General features: G+C 35.1%; 1 protein-coding gene across 1 annotated transcript in view; it reads right to left on the minus strand.

Annotated features, from left to right (window-relative positions):
• LOC106668166 overlaps positions 1–20,833 on the minus strand; it is an 80,793-nt gene that overhangs the window by 18,030 nt on the left and 41,930 nt on the right. Inside the window, exon 2 of the mRNA XM_014396678.2 lies at positions 13,121–13,196. Within this exon, the coding sequence (XP_014252164.1) occupies positions 13,121–13,196 (76 nt within the window). The remainder of the gene's footprint in view (positions 1–13,120; positions 13,197–20,833) is intronic.

A 20,833-nucleotide genomic window follows, 5' to 3' on the forward strand; every position in this document is an offset into this window, starting at 1 on the left:
TAGGCCATTGTAAAAAATTGAGCACTCAATATTAAGCATTTTAGAATGGGGAGAATTTCAAATTTTTTTTTGTTACTGACCGACTTACAGATCATCAATATTATAAGCTACTTTTCGAATAGGTAGAAACGTGAAATTCTGTAAAAATTTAGTTTTTGTATAGGAAGTAAAGAAAAAAATCTGAAAATTGTAATCTTTTCAAAATTAACTTCGCTTAAGAAGGGGAGTAGTATAGTCTGATCATCAAATTTATAATAACTTGCAGTACAGGTAGAAACGAGAAATTTGGTCCAAATGTAGGCATTATATTGTAAAACAGGTAAACGCCAGAAAAATGCGATTTTTTTAAAACTAAGGGTTAGACACATCATCAAAATGGTAAGGCATCGATAGGCTTATAGATTTTTTTTTTTTTGAGAGAGAGAGAGAGAGAGAGAGGGCTGAAACTTGACCCTTTTTTCACGGGTAGGTTTTCGTTGGGTTGATTTTAAAGGATATAGCTGGAAATAAAACAAAAACCAACTATCAAAATTGTTTTCCTTGATGTTTTCTCGTGCTACGTATATTTACTCGTGGAAAACTGTTCTTAACTGCTTGATAAAGAAAATTACTGGAGAAATTACTTCCCTGTAGAAAACCTAAAGATAACATGATAAAACTGTAGCATAATTTATAGAAAAAGACACGCTAAATCTTAGCCTGTCTTCTTCTTTGTAATTAGTACTGTTCTGCTTTTCAGGATAGCCAGAAAGACTACAATAAATAAAAAGCCTGAATTCATGTGGTCTTGTGTTTTTTTTTTTAATTAGTGGGTAAGTAGTTAACTGGCCGACTATGCATCTCCCTCGGGCTCCGTTATAAACCGATAGCCCTAACGGCGTTCTATTTCATGAATATTTACCAGGATTCACATTCTCATACCAGGCACCATTGTTTTCAGAATTTCGTATAGTTTAACGGCATTTTTTTTTCTTCTCATCTGCTATTTTCGGGTCGTATGAACATAAGGGTCGGATCGCCTACAAAGCCCCTTCGAGTCCAACATTATTGTACATAATTTGCATAATAATTTGCATTTTTATCATCATCATGTCAGAAAAAGAAAATATTACGTATTTTCGTTATGTTTAGTGGTCTATTGACCAAATTACTTCTTTCAATTAATTAATTTTTTTTTTAAATGTAAGGTTTTGGTCGAAATGAAAAAGTTAGTGCCTCGAGCGGGATTCAAACGCACGAACTTCGGCTAAATACGCCGCTGCTCTACCACTTGAGATCCCGCTCGTTGCACTAACTTTTTATTATAAGAAGTCACGATAGCTCAAGTGGTAGAGCAGCGGAATATTTAGCCGAAGGTCTTGGGTTCGAATCCCGCTCGTGGCACTAATATTTTCAACCAAAACCTTACATAAAAAAGATTATGTATTTTGTTTATCTGGTTTTATAATTTTACTGCCTATTATAACTAAAATCATACATTACGATTTGTTAATCATTAGTCGTATGTTAAGAGAATCAGATTTTTTCAATTTTTTTTTCATTTTTTACAGTTTACCTTGAATTTTGGGAAATTTAAAATTACAGAATATTAGTGGGCAGAGATAAGGATAAAGAAGTGAGCCATAAGGCATTCTGCACTCGACCTAGTAGATCTATTATGCGACTCTATTTTCAAAACTCACTGGCCATCTTCAGGCCAGCCAATCAACCTCCATAACCTTACCTGAGGTTCCTAAGTAGGACCTTGTTTGAGCCATTTCCTATTCTAGTTGCAGGAATTTACACTTGTAGACCCTCACATACATAAAACTTGTTCCGCGGTCTCCTCTTCTCTTTGACAGTGTTTTTTCTCGGTCGTACTCCTATCCGGTGCATATTCCTTCTTGGACTGTATCAGGAGTCCAACCAAATCCTGGTTAGGTTGCGGTTACTCGTCAATAATATCTTTGTAATTATTGAATCTCTTCACTGGGGTTTTGTACCACAGGTTGACTCATTAAAGATGAATTTTTGGATTTATCATTTTTTTGGAATGGTGCTAGGCTATAGGGTCCGGGTCCTAGAGAATTCATTTTACCTAATTTTGGCACCCATGCCAGGATCAGGTTTTTGGTGTCACTGACTTCTACCAAGGATTCCAATCAATTCGATCCGCTTTTTCCCGTATATCGCATAAAGCTAAGGTCTTAAGTACCGCCTGACTGTAAAGAAAATACCTTTCTTCTCTCCCTCAATATTCCTATAATGTATTCCTAGCCTTTTATTCACTGGCGCAATGTTCAATTTGTCATGAATTCAGGTTGGGCAACTGTATCGTATTTATCAAAATTTTAAAGCCAGTTTTGTCTCCTCCTTACCTCGAGGGCTCCAGTTCCCTCTATCCGTTTTGGAACGTCGGTGTATCAGAAGGAATCGACCTTCAGAGTTATTGGGCCAGTCTTCCCTTTCTGGACAAGTAGCTTATACTTGTTAGTAAAGTTATATTTTGAATAGTGACATCGAATGCCTAGTGTGACATCTGACGGTATCTCATCCCTTAGTTTCCATTGTTCGATGACCAAGCCTAAACTTGCAGAAAATCGTCCATTTATGAGCCTGTGGGCTCCTGCTCTGGTTTCTCCTTGGATTAAAACATGGAGCCGTGGAGGATTTAACAAAACATCCAAGGGCGCAGTTGGCGTTGTAAATTTGTGGGTAGGCATAATGAAACATTAAAAATTTTGCTATTAAGGGAAAAATGCTCAAGAATATGATCATTTTCTAAAAAGTAAGGATTGTATTTTTGAATCGTTTTTCATTTATGTTGTTCAGAGTTTCTCATATTATCATAAAAAATGCAACTAATTTTAAGTACATCGAAATTTTTTTAATGTCTGTATTCAGCCACTTTGTTTTATAAACATTTTGTAATTATTTTCAGAATCTTTCTTTTTCTTTCAAATAAATTAAATTGGTTTTATGTGTCTTTTAGGTTATATCAGTCAATTCTAATGCATTTGCAAACTTTTATTTCTACCGAAAACAGTAACGTCTTTAAATTAACAATGTTAACATTTTAGTGGAATTCCGCTGGATTTGGTACTCTGGAAACGAAGCCTGGCGTCCTCTGTGGGTTTATTTTGTACAATAAATATTTCTGCAACTTACCCGCCCTACAATGAACTTAGACAAGAAAATTTTATTCTCACCTGGTGCCACCGATAATACCTGCATTTTGGAGAGTTTACACAGTTTAAAATAGCCCACGTTAAATTCCAGGCATCTCGATTTTTTAAAAGTGGCAATTTTGACTATATTACCAAAACTTACTTTTCAACAAACGTTTCAGGCCAAACAATACTAAAATTTTTATGTCTTGGTTTAATGGTTTTAGCTAGTTTGAATGTTAGAGAATCTGTAGATTATAAGTGGAAAATGCCTTTATTACAGCAAAAACATTTTTTTTTTTGAGATTGTATGTTGATATTATTTTTCACTATTTTTTGCTATCCACAGTTTTTTATATTTAACAAATTTCTTTGGTTTGGAGATAGTTAATATTTAAAGTACAACAGTATTTAGTATTAAATTCACTAATTTCGTGGTCCGCTAAATCAATTAATATATTACAATTAATTAAGGTTTTTAGTTGAAATAAAAAAGTCATTGGCACGAGCGGGATTCGAACCCATGACCTTCGGCTTGATACAACGCTACTCTACCACTTAAGCTATCGTGACCTCGATCCACTCGGACACTAAATTCCCATCTTTAAAAAATGGCAAAAAGGAGGGAAAATTCAAAAGATGGGGTTGAGATGGGAAGTTAGTGTCCGAGTGGATCGAGGTCACAATAGCTCAAGTGGTAGAGCAGCGGCGTATCTAGCCGAAGATCATGGGTTCGAATCCCGCTCGTGCCAATGACTTTTTTTATTTCAACTAAAAACCTTAATTAATTGTAGTATTTAGTATGTTCTCCTTAACGTAAAACACATTTCTGCCAAATCGCCAAATGTGTCTTACCAACGAAAACAAGTAATGTTTATTTATAAAATATTTATCATGTTAAGATAAAAGAAAATAGGATAAGTCTTTTTATAGCTTGGATTAATAAAAACTAATTTTAGAATTGAATCAGAAGACGTAAGGGCAGAGTGAATTCAATTTTTATAATTTTAGTTTTATTTCAAGTTTTAAAAAATGCTTTTGTTTGCGACTAATGTTTTTTCTCAGGTATAAGAAATTAAAGCATGTTTGAAAATGCTTCAATTTCTCAAGTTTTGAGATTTTTTTAAAATGTTAATATTTATTTTAGCGTTGCCCTTACTTTGATTACCAATTTCTGCCTAGGCTTGACACTATTCTGATCCATGAAAAATATTATTAATTATAGACATATAAAATGACAACAGTAGTTATATTTTTATTCTCTGACTAAATGAGAATACATTTTTTTGAAAGTTGTATTTCACAGTGAATCTGTACATTACAGTCAAGAAATGCTTAATAAAAGCAAAAAAAATCCTTGAAATTTTATTATTTAAAATAAATTTTTTAAGAGTCTTTGGAGTCGGTTGTTGTTTTTAAGCATTTCAAACACTTATCAACTGAATATTTTGGAGCAAAATAATGTTTTTACCTGCTTATCTTAAAACATATTCATATCCAAATATGGAAATTGTTATTACTCTTATTTTTTCAATAATTATGTATTAATAAAGTAGCAGACGACTAGGGTATGTTAAGTTGAAAGCAACTTTAAGTCTTTTTTGTTCATACCTTTCAATAAAACTTTGCCAGATTTTAATTTGCAAACGGCAGAATGTTCTTTTTTATATATGGTTCTGTCTTCGTTTTGTTCTTCAGATCAGCCTGGCCATTGCTTTTATGCTAGAACCTAAATCATTTTGCACGTTTATTTATGCTAATCAGGTCGCTTCGTTATTAGGCCACGGGGTTCATAAATCATAAATGACAACTTTTGTTCCAAGACGACGCATGGAAAAGTTTTAGGAACATTTTTTTTATTGAAGTCATTATTAAATATCGACAACTTTTGTGCAAAATTCGCCATATTGCCTGGTCAAAAATCATTCGGCTAATTTGGCAATGATACATCGGACATTAATACACTGCCATTTCTTCTACATTAGAACCAAAAGTTTTTTTCCTCATAGTTCTCTATTTATTTATTATAGCATACCAATGAAAATATATTATATATTCCATAAGTCGGTGATTTCAAAATTCAATAATGCATATGATACAAATCACACTTTAAGTCCACAGGAACGGAATTCTCGACTGTAACGATAATTTATTTTAATGAACCTAGACAAAGTCCATTGGTTTTTTTTTTTATCTTTAGTACATCAACAAAAGTTGAATCAAGAGGACACTTTTTATATATTTTTCTGTCCGTTCCTTTGCATATATAAATTACTTAGGATTGCAAGGCTTCAATCTTTCGACTATGGAAAGGAATACTTTTATGTGTAATGTAATTTCCATTGTGAGAAAAAAGTAGGTATAACGAGGAAATGCTTAAAGAAAAACAAATGGTTTAATTATAATTTAATGCAAATTTTACTATTTATTATGAATGTGTACGCTCTTTTGCAAACAAGTTTTTGAAGCTTGTGTTTCAACAATTTTTTTGGTCAACTTCAAGTAATATTTGCAGCTTGTTCTATTTGTCTAAAAAACTCATTTTTCCCTAAATATTTATCCTGTTGTTGTATTTGAAATATATTATTTATATTTAAAAACAACTTCAGTTTCTGACAGCATTAGTTGTATTTGTTGGGTCTTGCAGTATGTTTTACTCATTTTCCTATTTTGACTAGTCAAAAATCAGGAGATTTTAAATAAAATGCTTTCATGGGGCAAATTATCAAAGGCAAAGCAAGGTTTTGTCATTTTCTTTTGTCACCAATGTTTTTGTGCCTTTGGGAAACTGCTACAAATTTTTTAAGGGCTAAATAATTTATCTAATTAGAAAGTTGTCTTGTTTTAGCTTTTTCAAACACACATTCCTATCTAATTCTCAAGATTGTTTTTCTCTTTCAAATTATTATTCTTACTCAATTTATTTTCCATTTTAAAAGAATAGTAGTTTTATTTTTAGTATCTTGTATGCAAGGTTTACACTAATTTTACCTATTTTCATTGGCCAAAAATCAGTATATATTAGAAAAACGGTTTTAAGACAGTTATATTAAATTTTCAAGATTTCAGTACAAATTTCTTTTTGGTCAAATAATATTTTCTAGGTTGTTTCTCCATGATGTATAAACGCATTCTTGCCTCATTATTTACATTGTTTTTCTCTTTTAAAACTAGTATACTTATTAAAATTATTTTTCAGATTAAGACAAGAGAAGTTGAATTTTTATGTCTTGGGTGCATATTGACACCAAATTTAACTGTTTTCATTGGCCAAAAATCAGTACAATAAAACATGCTATAAGACAGCACAAAATGATCAAAGTTTTGTCTTTTTATTTTTCCTTTTCTTATTTTTTCAGGTGTTCAAATACAAATCTACAAATTTTTTTAGAGCCAAATAATTTTGTTTACTTGTTCTTCTTAAATTAAAACTGCATTCCTGCCTAAATCTTGCCTAAATATTTTTCAGTTAAGACAACAGTTATTGTGTGTTTGTGTGTTGCATGCACGTGTAACTCATTTAAAATCAGTAAATTGTATTAAAAAAATAATTTTGGATGGCAGCACCAAATTTTTGCTTTTTTCTATTGCCTCCAATATTTTTGGAATTTGTCAAACACAAATCTAAAAATTTCTTCAGAGCCAAATAATATTTCTATTTGGTTTTTCATATCCCACAGACACATTCCTGCCTAAATCTTGATGGATTTTGCAGTGAATAAAACCCATTTAAACCCTACCGAGAATTTTTCTTAAACATTTTTAAAGTACCACGAAAGAGTAAGGTGTAGATCCTAAGCCCTCTGGATCAAGTTAAAAACTCATACTTGATGGTACACCACTATTGGATATTGGCAACATGTCGACCAAGAAAGTCAATCTCACAAATTACATCTTGGTAGTAAATGGGAATATGAAATCGCGCAATATGAAACTGATTTCATTTGCGTTTAGTGCAAGCTCATTTCACTGAATTCAATTCCCTCGAATTAATTACACGACGAATGTCTATTTCTCAATGGTTTCCAATAATTGCCCAGTCCGGGATTTTCTATTTAATCGTAACGAGAAAACACGAGCAACGAAGCTCACGAAGATTTGAAGACATGCACGACTGGTGGTACACCACTGTTATTGTGTACTGTACAGATCATTGGATCATTATTTCTTTAAAAAAAAATGTATTTATTTACGTTTAATTATTTGCCAAGAAGGTATAGTCGGTTTATCCGAGATGCAGTCTTATTGGTCAGCCAATTATTATCGAATACCATCCTTTCTCCAGATTAGCGATTAACTTTTCTGTTCAATCCGTACTGAGATACGATCTTTCGAGTGGCCATAGCGGCGTTCCCGTTTCTTGTAGATCGTTAGCCGTCGTTCCGCTCGGGTGGACTCGATCCCGGAGGACAAAAACAGACTATAATTACCCGATGGCTGTTCTCTTCCTGGTCGTCGTCTTCGTTCATTAGTCGTGGGACGAGAACGGCTTTGCATCTCATTAGCATTACGCGGCCGGAACGCTCGAGTGACGCCTTGTCGCCCCTTTCATTCATATCTGGACATCTCCATGATGGATTGGAAACCGGAACGAAAGAAAACTTTTACAATAGGAGAAAAGGAAGAGAACTTAAACTTAAAGAGCAACGATTTATTTGGAAATATTTTGATCATTGGAAAAGCCAATGAACAATAGACGAACTTAAAACAAAACTTTTATAAAGAACTTATTAAAAGAGAATGTGAGCGCCTAAGGCCTGTTATAAAAGTTAACAGGATTTTTAACCTTTTACCTTTCGTGGGCATTCGCTGACCCGAACGCACTTTCCGTGCCCTATAGTGCGAAAAAAACATAGCCTCTAGGGCGATTTTCAGGCTGCATTCTTCGTACATGACGTAGATAATGGTGCAGGTCATGTACGGCAGATTTATTGGATCAGCTTGAGAAATGGCATCAGAGTATGCAAAACAGAACAGAAAGAAACAAATGGTTTACACCTGACCCCCGTATCGAATTGTTAATTCGGATTTCTCCGGTCCACCCATCTAATAAATCTTTTGCCGATACCTTTTGACCAACGGGCATACTGACATGTCTAGGACTGTTAATCTTTTCAGATAAGATTACGAGGTAGAAATTCTACAATTCACAAAACCATTTTTTTTACAGTGACATGGTTTTTTCCCAAAAAAAAAGAAATAAGTCTTTAAAACTTCTATATAATGACAATAAAAGAACAGGAAGAAAAAACAAGTTACACAAACATTTATCCAACGAACTACTTGCCAAGAAATAGAAGAAAAACAAAGATTTTTAAAAAAAATAATATCTCTTATATCCCTCTCCTAACACGTGTCAAGAAACTTTTTAATGTAATTCTGGTAGATTTTAGGTGGGCGGTATGTTTGGTACGAGACGCGTTGAGTCATTGATCAGTTTGTATAAATAGAATATTAATAAAACTTTTTATTCCCTTTGTTATAATTTATTGTTATGGTTACTGCTTACTGCTTTACTACTAAATTTTATTTGTAATACCAAATTACTTTTGGATTTGGATAAGCACACTTGGTTATGGTAATACTTAGAAAATTGTGATCACCTTCTCGAAATCTACAGAAAGCCACAACAAGAAATAGTTTGAAATGTCAATTAAAGAAAGAATAAAATTATTTTTTAGCTCTTGTGCTTGAATTACATCGGGATGTGCCTTCATGAAAATTGCTTTAATAGGGAAATTTTCTTTCAAATATTACAATTGTCTTGCATCCTTTATAGGCATCAAAAAAGGTTTAAATTTAATTTTGGTAGATTTTAGGTGGGCGGTATGTTTGGTGCGTGACGCGTTAATCCCTTGATCCGTTTATATAAATAGGCTTGTTGATAAAGAATGTTATTACCTTTGTTATTTTTTATTGTTAAGCCATTGCTTAATGCTCTAAATTCTCTACTAAATTTGATTTGTAATATGAAACTACTTTTGGATCTAGGGAAACCCACTTATGGAAACATTTAAAAATTTGTCATAAAGTTTTAGAAAACTATAAAAACTCTAAAGAAAAAATAGATTTTTAATTAAATAGAGAATAAAATTATTTTTCAACAGATCTTTCTCTTGAGATAATTGATATGAACTGCCTACATGAAAAGTTATTTACCAAACATTAAAAAAAAAATGTATTTATTTCCTAATATCCTCATCTAGGGAAATCAAAATTTTGATATTATTTAGGTTAATAAATTTATTATTCAACAGTTCTGTCTGCTTGAGTTACATTGGGCCTTCGTGAAAATTGCTTTACGTGGGATTTTTTTAAAAATAATAAAACTGCTTTGCGTGACTTTACTAATACAGGCGTCAAGAAAGATTTAAATTTAATTCTGGCAGATTTTAGGTGGGCGGTATGTTTTTTTACGAGGGTTTGCAACAGCAATGGTCATATAAACCCTGAGGGTGCGGATGCTTTTGAAAAAAAAGCCCATTTGTCAGTATGTCGGGTTCGAATGCAGGGCAGCTGGATTCGAACCCGGGACCTTTACCTTACAGTGATGAGAGTCGTGTCAACGCCTCAATCGTTGCGGCCTCCGCCGCCTCCTGGTATAATTTATGGTTAAGCCTTTCCTTAATTCTGTCCTACTACTAAATTTTATTGGAGAAATTACATTTGGATATAGGAAGAACACTTAGATATAGAATTATTTAAAAATTTGTGATAATACCATTGAAAATTATAGAAAAAATAGGTTACAAAGCCATATCAAAGTTGCGATAATCATATAATCCATCAAAATAGGATAAAATTATTCTTCAACAGCAACTCAACCAGATTCGTCAGGTCGGAATAATCTGCCTTCACTGGAAATTATTTGCTTAGAAAAATTTCTCAAGGAGTTGCCACTGGCACTCTTCTTTGGATGAGGAAGATAGTTGGACTAGTACTGGATATATCCAAAGCTTTTGACCCTATTCGACATGTAATATTTTTTTTGTATTTTGCCGTAATTTCTATTAAGAAGAGAATAAAATTATTCTCAACAGATCTAGCTTGTCGATTTGTATCGGAATGATGTGCTTCTATGAGAAATTATTTAATAATAGGAAGAATGTTTTTATAATAAAACAGTCTTGTACCAATTTCACAAAATAGGCGTCCAGGAAAATTTATACTAAATCTTAGTAGGTTTTAGGTGGGCGGTATGTTTGGTGCATGATGCGTTGAGAAAACAATAAAGTTTATGCAAATAAGAATATTTATAAAAACTCTTATTAAATCTGATATTGTCAATTGTTCAGTTTGTGTTTACTTCGAAACAATTTGCTGTGCGAAGAACTTCAAGAAGTTCATGACACTGAATCTTTCTTTGGGCGAGGGAGACCATGCAGTCGGAATATTCCTAGATTTATCTAAATCTTTCACGCGGTTCGTCATGATATACTCATCAGAAAGTTGGAGGTATATTATTTAAGTGGTTTGCTACTCAATCGGACAGGCTCATAAATTTTCGGAAGTCTATAGTGGCTATTGATGGCTTCGTTCCTAAAAAAAATAAGAGTGCCCCAAGAGAGCATACTAGGCCCACTGTTTTTTTGGATGGATATTATTGGCCACGCATGTTGAAACTCGTGATGTTCAAATTTACCACAATTCACACTCCCTCAGTCCGTCAATATACATAATACAGGTAACCTCTGTTGGTCATGTACTGTATGTAAACATGTACATATGAAATTGTAATAAAAAAATGATGAAACGAACACCTCTTGAGCAGCAGATCACCCATTGAACTTGGCAGTATTCAAAAACTCTCATCATATCTTTTGTAGAGAGTAGACATAATCTAATAAAAAAATCAAACAAACAAAGTCTTACGATTGATCTATCTACTACATACTAATTAAAGAGGTTAAGAAGGTTAAGGTTATGGTTAAAAAGTGTCAGCCTCTTGACGACCTTACGCACTGTGACCAATATTGTTCTATTGTGCAATCTCCATTACTATCTAGAGCTCTTCGTTAAAGCTGCAGATATTTTGTCAAATCAAGAAGTTTTCTCAAGGATTCTCTTGTAGGCTTTTCCTTTCCCAGGAGTGGGAATCTCAGCCTGCAACCTTCGCACCTCCAGAGGATATGTCCTTTGTTTCTCCTTCCTCCTGGCAATCATCTGCTCCCGGCCTCCGGAATCTAGTGACCATTTATTTTCCTAGTCCTAACATTAAGTTTTTATATGAAATGCTCCACATTGTAATGATAAACCACCGCAACATGCTCAAGAGGAAATAGATCTCCAATACGCAACGTGAGAATGTTTGAAAGAAAACGCCCCGAAGACCCTCTGCAGTATTAATCTCAAAGGAAAGCGTACAATTACTAACTGCTGTTGTCCTTACTCCCAGATCTCTCTTTTACCCCTCATCTAAAAATCAAAGCTTCAGTGGCGAAGGTTGCTTTGAATAGAACATAGTGTGACTTTTTGGCCCAGAAGCTAATCCCTGTTTTTCCCAAATACAAGGTATTTAATACAGTGTGCCGTTCTATTTTACGTTATGCAGGCCAGTCGTGGGGGTTCCAGCGTTATGTAGAGATTGAAAGAGTACGTTTTTTTATTAGGAAGATCTTCTCATTGCTTAACTCCACTCCAAACTACATTCTTTGTATTGAGACGGCAGTGGATACAATTTTCCTTTTTACGCTTACCTTGCCTTTATTTGTTTACGGGTACTCAATGGCCCTGTTGCTAGAATCTCCAAAATTACTGCTCTCGAGGTTATTAAATCTAATGGTTCTTGGTTTCGTCAATGGCATACATTAGTTTTTCAATATGGTTCTTTTTGTTTAGAAAACCTCTCGAGTTGGCCCAATTATCCCGGGGAACTTTTGTGCAGGCTAGGTGATCAACATCGTGACTGTGTGAGCATCGAGTTCTGTGCTCAAACAGGTATCTTCTTTTTAAGGCCGTAGACTTAAGTCAACTTTTGACTTAAACGTTCCAGATAGTAGTTCTATGAAACTCCCGACACTTCGATGGCTACTTAAACTTAGATGCGAGCAAGTATTCCTCACTGCTGTGCCATGGAAGGAAGACGACGGAAATTTTTTGTGTGCGTTCTATAACCTAAGAGGGAAGATATCTTTCATTTTGCGGCCCAGTGTCCCATGCTGACAGAGGTATCCTGTATCTAGGGTATAAAACGCGTTCCGGGTTGCTTTTGGAACAGCCAACTTCCGGCAGACGGATAACCATCCATGCTATAAAATGATTTAAGTATTGTATAATATATAATGCTCCTTTTTAATGTAAATAAAGCATGTTATCTATCTGCTAACTGCTATAAATAAACTGCTACTTTGAAGGTATTTGTATTCTAGTAAAAGATGATAATATTGTGTTGACAATTAACTGTACAACTATGTTAATTAATATCACCTTACATTTTTATAAATAAGAAACTTATCATTTTGCACTATTTTCTCCCATTGGATTGTCGTCAATTCTCCGTTCGTTCTTGTTCCGACCTGATTACGTTTCGTCTACAAATCTGAAACAATAGTCTAAACTAAACTGAAGGAACAGGAGTAAATGGCGTCCTAGTAATTAAAAAGAAAAGAAAGAGAACGACTAACTGTGCCAATATTTATTCCGTGATTGGGAAAACGTTAGATTCCATAGGCCGTAAATCTTTTATATTCTCCATCACGAGGCTATCAAAAGGCGGATTATACTTTATTCCGTTTCTTTGCTGCATACTCTCACATTCAAACGGCCTATTAACCGTTTCGGTTGCACACGGCTGTTTTTCTCACAAGGATAGGACATTGACCGTTATCAATCTCAGAAAGCTTCTCACAGTTTCATTAACTCCTGATGACTATGGGATGAAGCTAGGATTGCGTAACGGGAATATAATAAAACTATTTGTTAATTATGTTTAGCGCTAAGAGTGATTATATTCAGCGGAGGGTTTCGACACTCACCGAAACTCGTGGCAGCACTGCAGACGGCTACGCAGAAAATCAGCCTGTAGAGTGCCCATGCAGCTTTCGTCACCATCTGTAAAAGAAAAGTTTTATAATAATATTTATTTAGAAATAAGATATATTTAGAAATAAAAAAAGATTTTATGTCAGTTTTAGGTTGACAATTCCATATTTGTGGCTGGGAACAGGAAAAACCACTGTTTATTACGTCTCCACGACGCCCTTCCAAAAAAAGATCTTGTGGTTTAAAAATCTCTCTTAAGAATACCGTAACATTCACAGGATCCACCTAATAGAAAAAAATATGGAACGGAACGTTTTTTCCGTTGCTCCTGCGGTCCACAGGAAGAGGAAGACGTAGACCGCAGACCGTGTTTGCCTTACCGACGGTCACGAACCGTCCGGAGAAAAACAATAGAATCGGCAGGCGTTTGTTGAATTGAGGTTTGACGCTAATTGCAGTGCATTACTCCCTAAACTTCAAACCCGAAGTTCATCAATCATCGACGTATCAATATCAATCAATTCGTCTGTCTTCCAAAGCTCGCTCAGTGGGGCGAGCCGTTTGAAAGGTCGAAGAAAGTCTCTAAGTAAAAGGCCTAACTGTAAACGCAAGAACACACAATTCCATTCTATATGCAAATACAGCTTTTCTATGTTTTAACAGGGTTAAACATTTATTCTAAAAGACAGATTCATTCCCTTTGTAACCTCAATACACTTATAAGTCTGATAAATATCCCAGAAGTTGAATTTTTAATGCAATAAAAAAATCAGGTTTGAATAAATTTCGTTGTGTAAACACGTGTTCATCCGCAGGTTGAACGTTCAGGGAACAGGTTGAAATTTTTCTACCTGGATCTCTCCTACGCGTTGAATCAAGGTGACCCAAATCCACCGCGAAAAGGAAACGGTTATGGTTGAGCTGGCCGATAAATCTCGGTCCCATCCGAACGTGTAAACCCGTTTCGAGCTTAAATGTAAAAGCCGCAAGTTCATCGCATATTCAAATTAAAAAGGACAAAAAACATGACTATCTATTTTGTTACAATGGTGAGCAAATAGTCCATTTTCATCCTACACCTTTTCATTTCGTACAAATTGCGACAATCCTCTCGGCTCTGGCGCTATGTCTCTTCTCACAGGGTACCGTTACTTCTTGAATGAGTCGCAACGGTCTGAAGGCTTCTTTACATTATTATAATTCGACCGTTTCTATCTTCCGGCACCACTCAATATAATAAAAACAAGCTCAGAAGCCAAAATACGGACGGCGGAGGTAACAATAAAATCATTAATGAAATTATTTTCCTCCCAAGCGGAACCTATAACTCAATTAAACGATTGCTTCGCTCATACATGATAAACAAAATAAGTCAATAATGTTTTATCGGTTTTACCTAAAAAATGAGAAAAAAAGGGCGTGAGAGAGAAAAGAAAGGTAGTACGAGAGGGATTTATATTTATATTAAAAGTAAATAATTACTTATAATTGTAGTGATTTATATAAGGGAGAGAAAGAGCGAGAAAAAGTAAAGAGAGCGAAAAAAGAAAGAAAGAGAGAGAGAGAGACAGAGAGAGACAGAGAGAGAGAGACAGAGAGAGACAGAGAGAGTGACTGAGTGAGAATGATATGGAGAGAGAGAGAATGGGCGAGAGAAATGGAAAGCGGAGAGAGAGAATGGGAAAGAGAAATGGAAATAAGAGGGAGAGAAAGAGAAGGGGGACTATAAAAAATATAAATTAATCTTTCATTCTCTCTCACTATCGTTCTATTTCTCTCCCCTTCTCTTTCTCTCTCACCCATTCTCTCTCTCTCTCACTCTCTCTCCCCTTCTCTTTATCTGTCTCTCTCTTTATTTCTCTCTCTCTCTCTCTTTCTCTCTCTCCCTTTCTCTCTCTTTCTCTCTCTCTCCCTTTCTCTCTCTCTCTCACTCTCTCACCCCTTCTCTTTCTCTCTCTCTCTCTCTCTCCCTCTCTCTCTCTCTGTCTCTCTCCCTCCCTCCCTTCCTCCCTCTCTCTCTCTCTCTCTCTCTCTCTCTCTCTTCCTTCTCGTTCTCTCTCTAACTATCTATCTATCAATCTATAAATCTATATATCTATCTATTTATCTATACATCAATATAACTTATGTACACATCTTTCACCCTTTCCATTTTTCAAAAGGCTGCGACTAGGAATAATACATAAATCAATCACTCAATCCTTATGTGATGATAAATTTGCAGTTTAGTTTTGAATCATTTTCGTCGACCGCTCAGACGTCCTTCTGGCCATCTTAAGAAGTACACACAAACTTACGATAGAGAAAAAGTTAAAATAGTACTAACAGACAAACCAGCGAGCATAGGTAGACCAAAATGAACCGGAACGGCCAGACTAAAGAGATCAGGGATATTTCTTTATAGTTAGTGGTAGACTTGTAGTTTTGGCTTGGATAATTTTGGTTTGCCACAGTTTGATGGTTCATCTCTCCAACTTCAGACCGACACACAACAATTCTCATACGGCAGAGTTGAAATTTTTTTAACAAACCAAAATTATTAAGAATGACTAAACTAATGGGATAGGTTCAAGATTAACCATTCACAGGTCAAACCACTTGTTCTTAAGTTATTTACTGTTATTATTTACATAGTTGGGAGGATGAGCATTGTTATTTTGCCAAAGAAAGAAGAAATTGAAAAGAGACACGGGGGAATGAATGTATTTCTTTTTATGTATGTATTTTTCTTTAAGGATGTTTGTTTATCTTGTAATCTATTGTGTTTATTGCTAGGTCAGTAATAAATCGATTCGTATTGGTATGTTTAAATCAAATGTTAAAGTGTAAACATAAAATTATGAATGAATTCATTTACGTTTTCGTAGTTAATTGACCAAGTTAGTTCTTCCAATCAATTAATTTAAAATGGCAAAAAGAGGGAAAGTTCTAACTGTTGTAGGTTGAGATGGTGAGTTTGTGCCCGAGGGGATCGAAGTCACGATAGCTCAAAAGGTAGAGCAGCGGCGTATTAAGCCGAAGGTCGTGGGTTCGAATTCCGCTCGTGACACTGACTTTTTTATCTCAACCAAGAACTTAGAAAGAATGATTAATATGAATGAAGTTGATGGATGTTCCAGAATTGTGCTTCGGTACGCTTTTCCTACTTTTTCCTTTATGAAATAGGCTTTTGAAATTGAGATTAAATTAAACAACGTACGTGCGTCTCAAATAGTTAATTTGATTAAGCAGACGAGTGGGGCAGAACGGGTTAACAGTATCGCGCCCCGTCGTCTGCTCCTGGTACACCATAGCGTCGATTATCCCTTGTAATCCTAACACGTAAATGGTCCAATCTGTTTAACCCGGTTTTCCGATGGGGGAAAATCGGCCGTTTTCCTCACGAATTTGCCGTCGGGCCGCTCATTATGAAAGTAAGCTGTTTGAAAGCACTCCTCGAGGCCCGATCATTATCCAAGACCGCTTTTTCGAATTACAACCTGCTAGGATTCCGAGGAGCTTCGAACTGACAAGCATACGGATCGGATTGGCGGCCGTGATGTTATTAACAAGCAACATTATATAATTTCAAGTGATGTTCCTTGAATATGAAAGAGACGAAAGAAAGTTTGATAATTACACTATTATAAGATACTTTTCATTTCAAGGTACTCAAGTACAGTTCACAAAGTTACAGTGTGCTAAAATGGCGTAAAAGTCAATGCACTATCTCTCTATATTTTTCTATTTATCAATCTGCAAATCTCTCTCTCTCCCTCTCTTACTATTATACATATCACAACATATAGCTCCACGTAGACCCAAGAACTAAATATCACTGATCACTATACTTTGGCAGTTACTGATTATTTCTATAGATAGATAGATAGATAATGATAGTTATTCAGATATCGTGAGATGCGGTCGGGTGTGATGTAGGTTTCAGAAAAACATTTTCTTTATCGTGCCAACGTTTCGATCTTTTATTGAGATCATCTTCAGGGCTCAAAGTGTTTGTCTTCTGTGTAATTGTGCCATCCTTGTGTGTCGTGTTGAGAGGCACTCCTGAAGATGATCTCAATAAAAGATCGAAACGTTGGCACGATAAAGAAAATGTTTTTCTGAAACCTACATCACACCCGACCGCATCTCACGATATCTGAATAACTATCGATTAACGGTCACTAATCTCTACACATAGATAATGATGTTTATTTGCAATAAAAATTATTTTACAGAAAATATTCAGTACAAAACATCCTAGACAATAGCCCACAGGCTGTCTGTCGAGTTGCCAAAAGAAAAACAGAATAATATTAATAATGTTAATAATACGAATACTAATACTAACAATACAAATACAAATAGTTATAATTTACACAATACTTTATTAATAATTGAAATTATCGACTAGAAACGCTCTGTATTTTAGAGAGTACAAAACATAATTGTAGAGACTGTGCCAGTTCTGCCAATTCAAAAATGAGATTACTTCATTTTTTTCTAAAAACAATTTGCCAAACCACCTAAGTCTGTATTCCTTCAATATAGGGCACACCGCCAAAAAATGGAACCCATCCTCATACACACTTAAATTACACAAAGCACAACGATACGCTTACTCATTTCTGTGGACCGAGTACCTCTTGCTTTCATTATCACACTTATCATTTTCAAGTTATAATTTTTATTTAAATAATGGTGATTTTCTCCTAATTCTAGATTCAGTTCTTTGTATAAGCCATGAAAGACAGACCGTTGTGTTTTAATTTAATTAAAATTTTAATTTATTTTTAAAATCAGTTCTCAAAACATCTACCAAGCTTTTCACATTATTTTTATTTACGTCAGAGTAACTCAAGGGGGTTAAACCGTGTTGTATACACAAATTGTCAAATTCTTTTGCACAAAATATTTTTTTGTCTAGTATTTTCGAGGCCAAAATTCGAGGAAGTCTAGTAGAAGACAATGATAAAACTTTTTGGATGTATGTCAGATGCAGGCTTAATGTGTTGAAAAACAATGTCTCCAAATATAAGACATAATCCAGTGTATCCTTTCTTAAGGAAAAGAACCTTTTGACAAAATATTTATTCAATTTTTCCATACTGTCATACCATTTATGGTCCCAAACCTGAGCACCATATAACATTCCCGCCTTGGAAACAGAGTTAAATACATTATATTTTGCCGAAATGGGAACATCACTATTCGACAAGAGAGACTTCCCAGTAGTATTAATACCAAATTTGGCTACATTTAATTTTTCTTTAAGATGTCTTTCCATAGCAAGCTGCGGCGTGAGATATATACCCAGATATTTATAATAGTTTACAATCTCAATATTTTGTCCAGCATAGTTCCAAACCTCTTTTCTCCCAAGCCTACCCCCTCTGCGGAATACCATTATTTTCTGCAGTGTACTGGGCTCCTTTGCTAATAATACAATGTCATCTGCATAGAGCAAACAACGAACATTCAACCCAATATGCAATCCACCGCCTACAAAATCACATAGATCATCGATATATAACGAAAATAAAAGTGGAGATAGTAAACAACCTTGCTTTAGCCCTATGTTTGTCTTAAAGGTATTGGAAATTCCCTCCTTCATCCACACAGCAGATTCAGTTTCCTCGTACAGACTTTTTAAAACATTTATAAATTTATTCGATAACCCTATCATGTGCAGTTTATAAAATAAAAGATTTCTATCTGGCGAATCAAATGCAGCTCGAAAATCTACAAAAAAACAGTACACTTTTTTCTATATGTTCCTGCCTTAAGCGTCGGGTGTGAGTCTGAAGGTGGCCAGAGGAACCAGTGAGGATGGGCAGACTACAATTATCCAACCCAAAACTACAGATTTACCACCAACTAAAAAAACATGAAGCACGAAACACTGATTTTTTTGGTTTAGTCATTCCTGATCATTTAGGTCTGCCTATTTGTTCTGCTGGTTTGATCTGTTAAAACAATTTCTTCTTTTTTTCCTTTCATTTGTGTTTGAGAGTAGATCCAAAGATGGCCAGATGACACAGCGTGCGGTAGATCAATATTATTCAAGACTAAACTACTGGTTTGTAACTTCTGAAAACCTATTAACAAATATCACTGTATCCGTCCAGCTGATACCTAGCGAAAATCTACGGACCCAGTAATATGATTAATGTCTAGCAGTTGACAAGCTAAACATGACCTTATGGTTCCAAGAACAACAATGTTCTTGAGATGATGTCATCTACAAAAAACTGTTCCCTTAGCATCGTATATCAATTAATTACAGTTTGCCGTTTTCAATAATTGTTATCATGTCCATAAGTAATTTGTTTCAAAGAGGAATCCTGGATATACAGCCACAGCAGGCAATGGATTCGCAATCAGCTCAAGAAGTTAACCGATTGATCATTGAACGACCAGAGAAGGTAATCATGGTTGTTTAATTAAAATCTTTCCCATAATAAGAAGAAGTATGACTTGGTGTGCAAAGAAATAATTTTTTTGAAACAAAAAACAGTAGAAGTTCATTGTAGCTCAAGAAGGCATTATGAAGAAGTTTTGGTCTCATTAAGGATCGGGGATTAGAAAACAACCAATAACATGATCTCGCCACCATGTGAACCACGTGCAATGAAATTCCAACTAATCATCACTTAAGGAGAACATAGCAAATTTACTTACAATCATGAAATACTGCTAAATTGTCAATGTTTTGCGACAGGCGATTGCGACAAGAATCATCAATCAATGAAGGGTAGTCATGACCTTTGCGATACCAGGTCCTTAAATAATGGTAATTAGAGGAAGATACTATGTAGGAACACTTCTGTCGGTGCACTTTTACCGTTAGTTTTCACTATATTTACGAAATGTGTTTCTCTCCCTATACGCTAATAAAAATGAATATTTAGTTTAAACGATATAAATGCTTAATTAGAAGGGTTTTCACAAAAGCGGCGTTTAAAGTCGGGCTGTTTTTCGGTATTCGAGATTTTACCATGCGTGATGAGGGATCAATTATCGTCTGAGCCGCTGAGACGACCGTTGCTGACGAAAAAGGCGAAAAATCTGGGCCAGACGGGTTTATGAGTGGCCATAACGGGTCAGCTCCACGGAGAGCCGGCCATCTGGGTCAGCCAGGCCTGAACGAGCCTGACATTACAAAAAATTGGCGTAAATCGCTAAGGGGAATAGTGGATAAAGTGCACTCTAGTTATTGCTCAGTTGTTGCAGTACTGTTATAGAAAAAAGTACGCGGTACCATCAGACGATAAATGAAACAATTTGCAGTTAACCGGGCTGAGGTACAAACATCTCTTTTTCCTAAATTGGACGAAATTATTTGGCATTATTATTCCTATCTCAAGACAAATTGGAACCAACGAATCACAGTGTAAAAAAAAAATTATATAATAAACATGTAAAAATAAGCAAGCTAAGATGAACCTATAATATGGTTGTTATCTACGATTTTTGGTTTGCTGGATTCAGATAACGACCGAATTACATCTCTCTCTCTCTCTCTCTCTCTCTCTCTCTCTCTCTCTCTCTCTCTCTCTCNGATTGCGAAAGCAAAGGCCATTAAACGAATCTTTTTAATTTGATATTCAGAAGGAAAATAAAAGCAAACAATTCTGTCCCTTAAATTCAAAAAAGGAATTCTAGAGACTGCCATTAACTAAGCATAGGACCTATGACACAACTGTTCCATGTTCGAACAGAACAAC

The sequence above is a fragment of the Cimex lectularius genome, unplaced genomic scaffold, assembly GCF_000648675.2.
Source record: "Cimex lectularius strain Harlan isolate CLEC.00 unplaced genomic scaffold, Clec_2.1 scaffold55, whole genome shotgun sequence".
Taxonomy (NCBI): Eukaryota; Metazoa; Arthropoda; class Insecta; order Hemiptera; family Cimicidae; genus Cimex; species Cimex lectularius.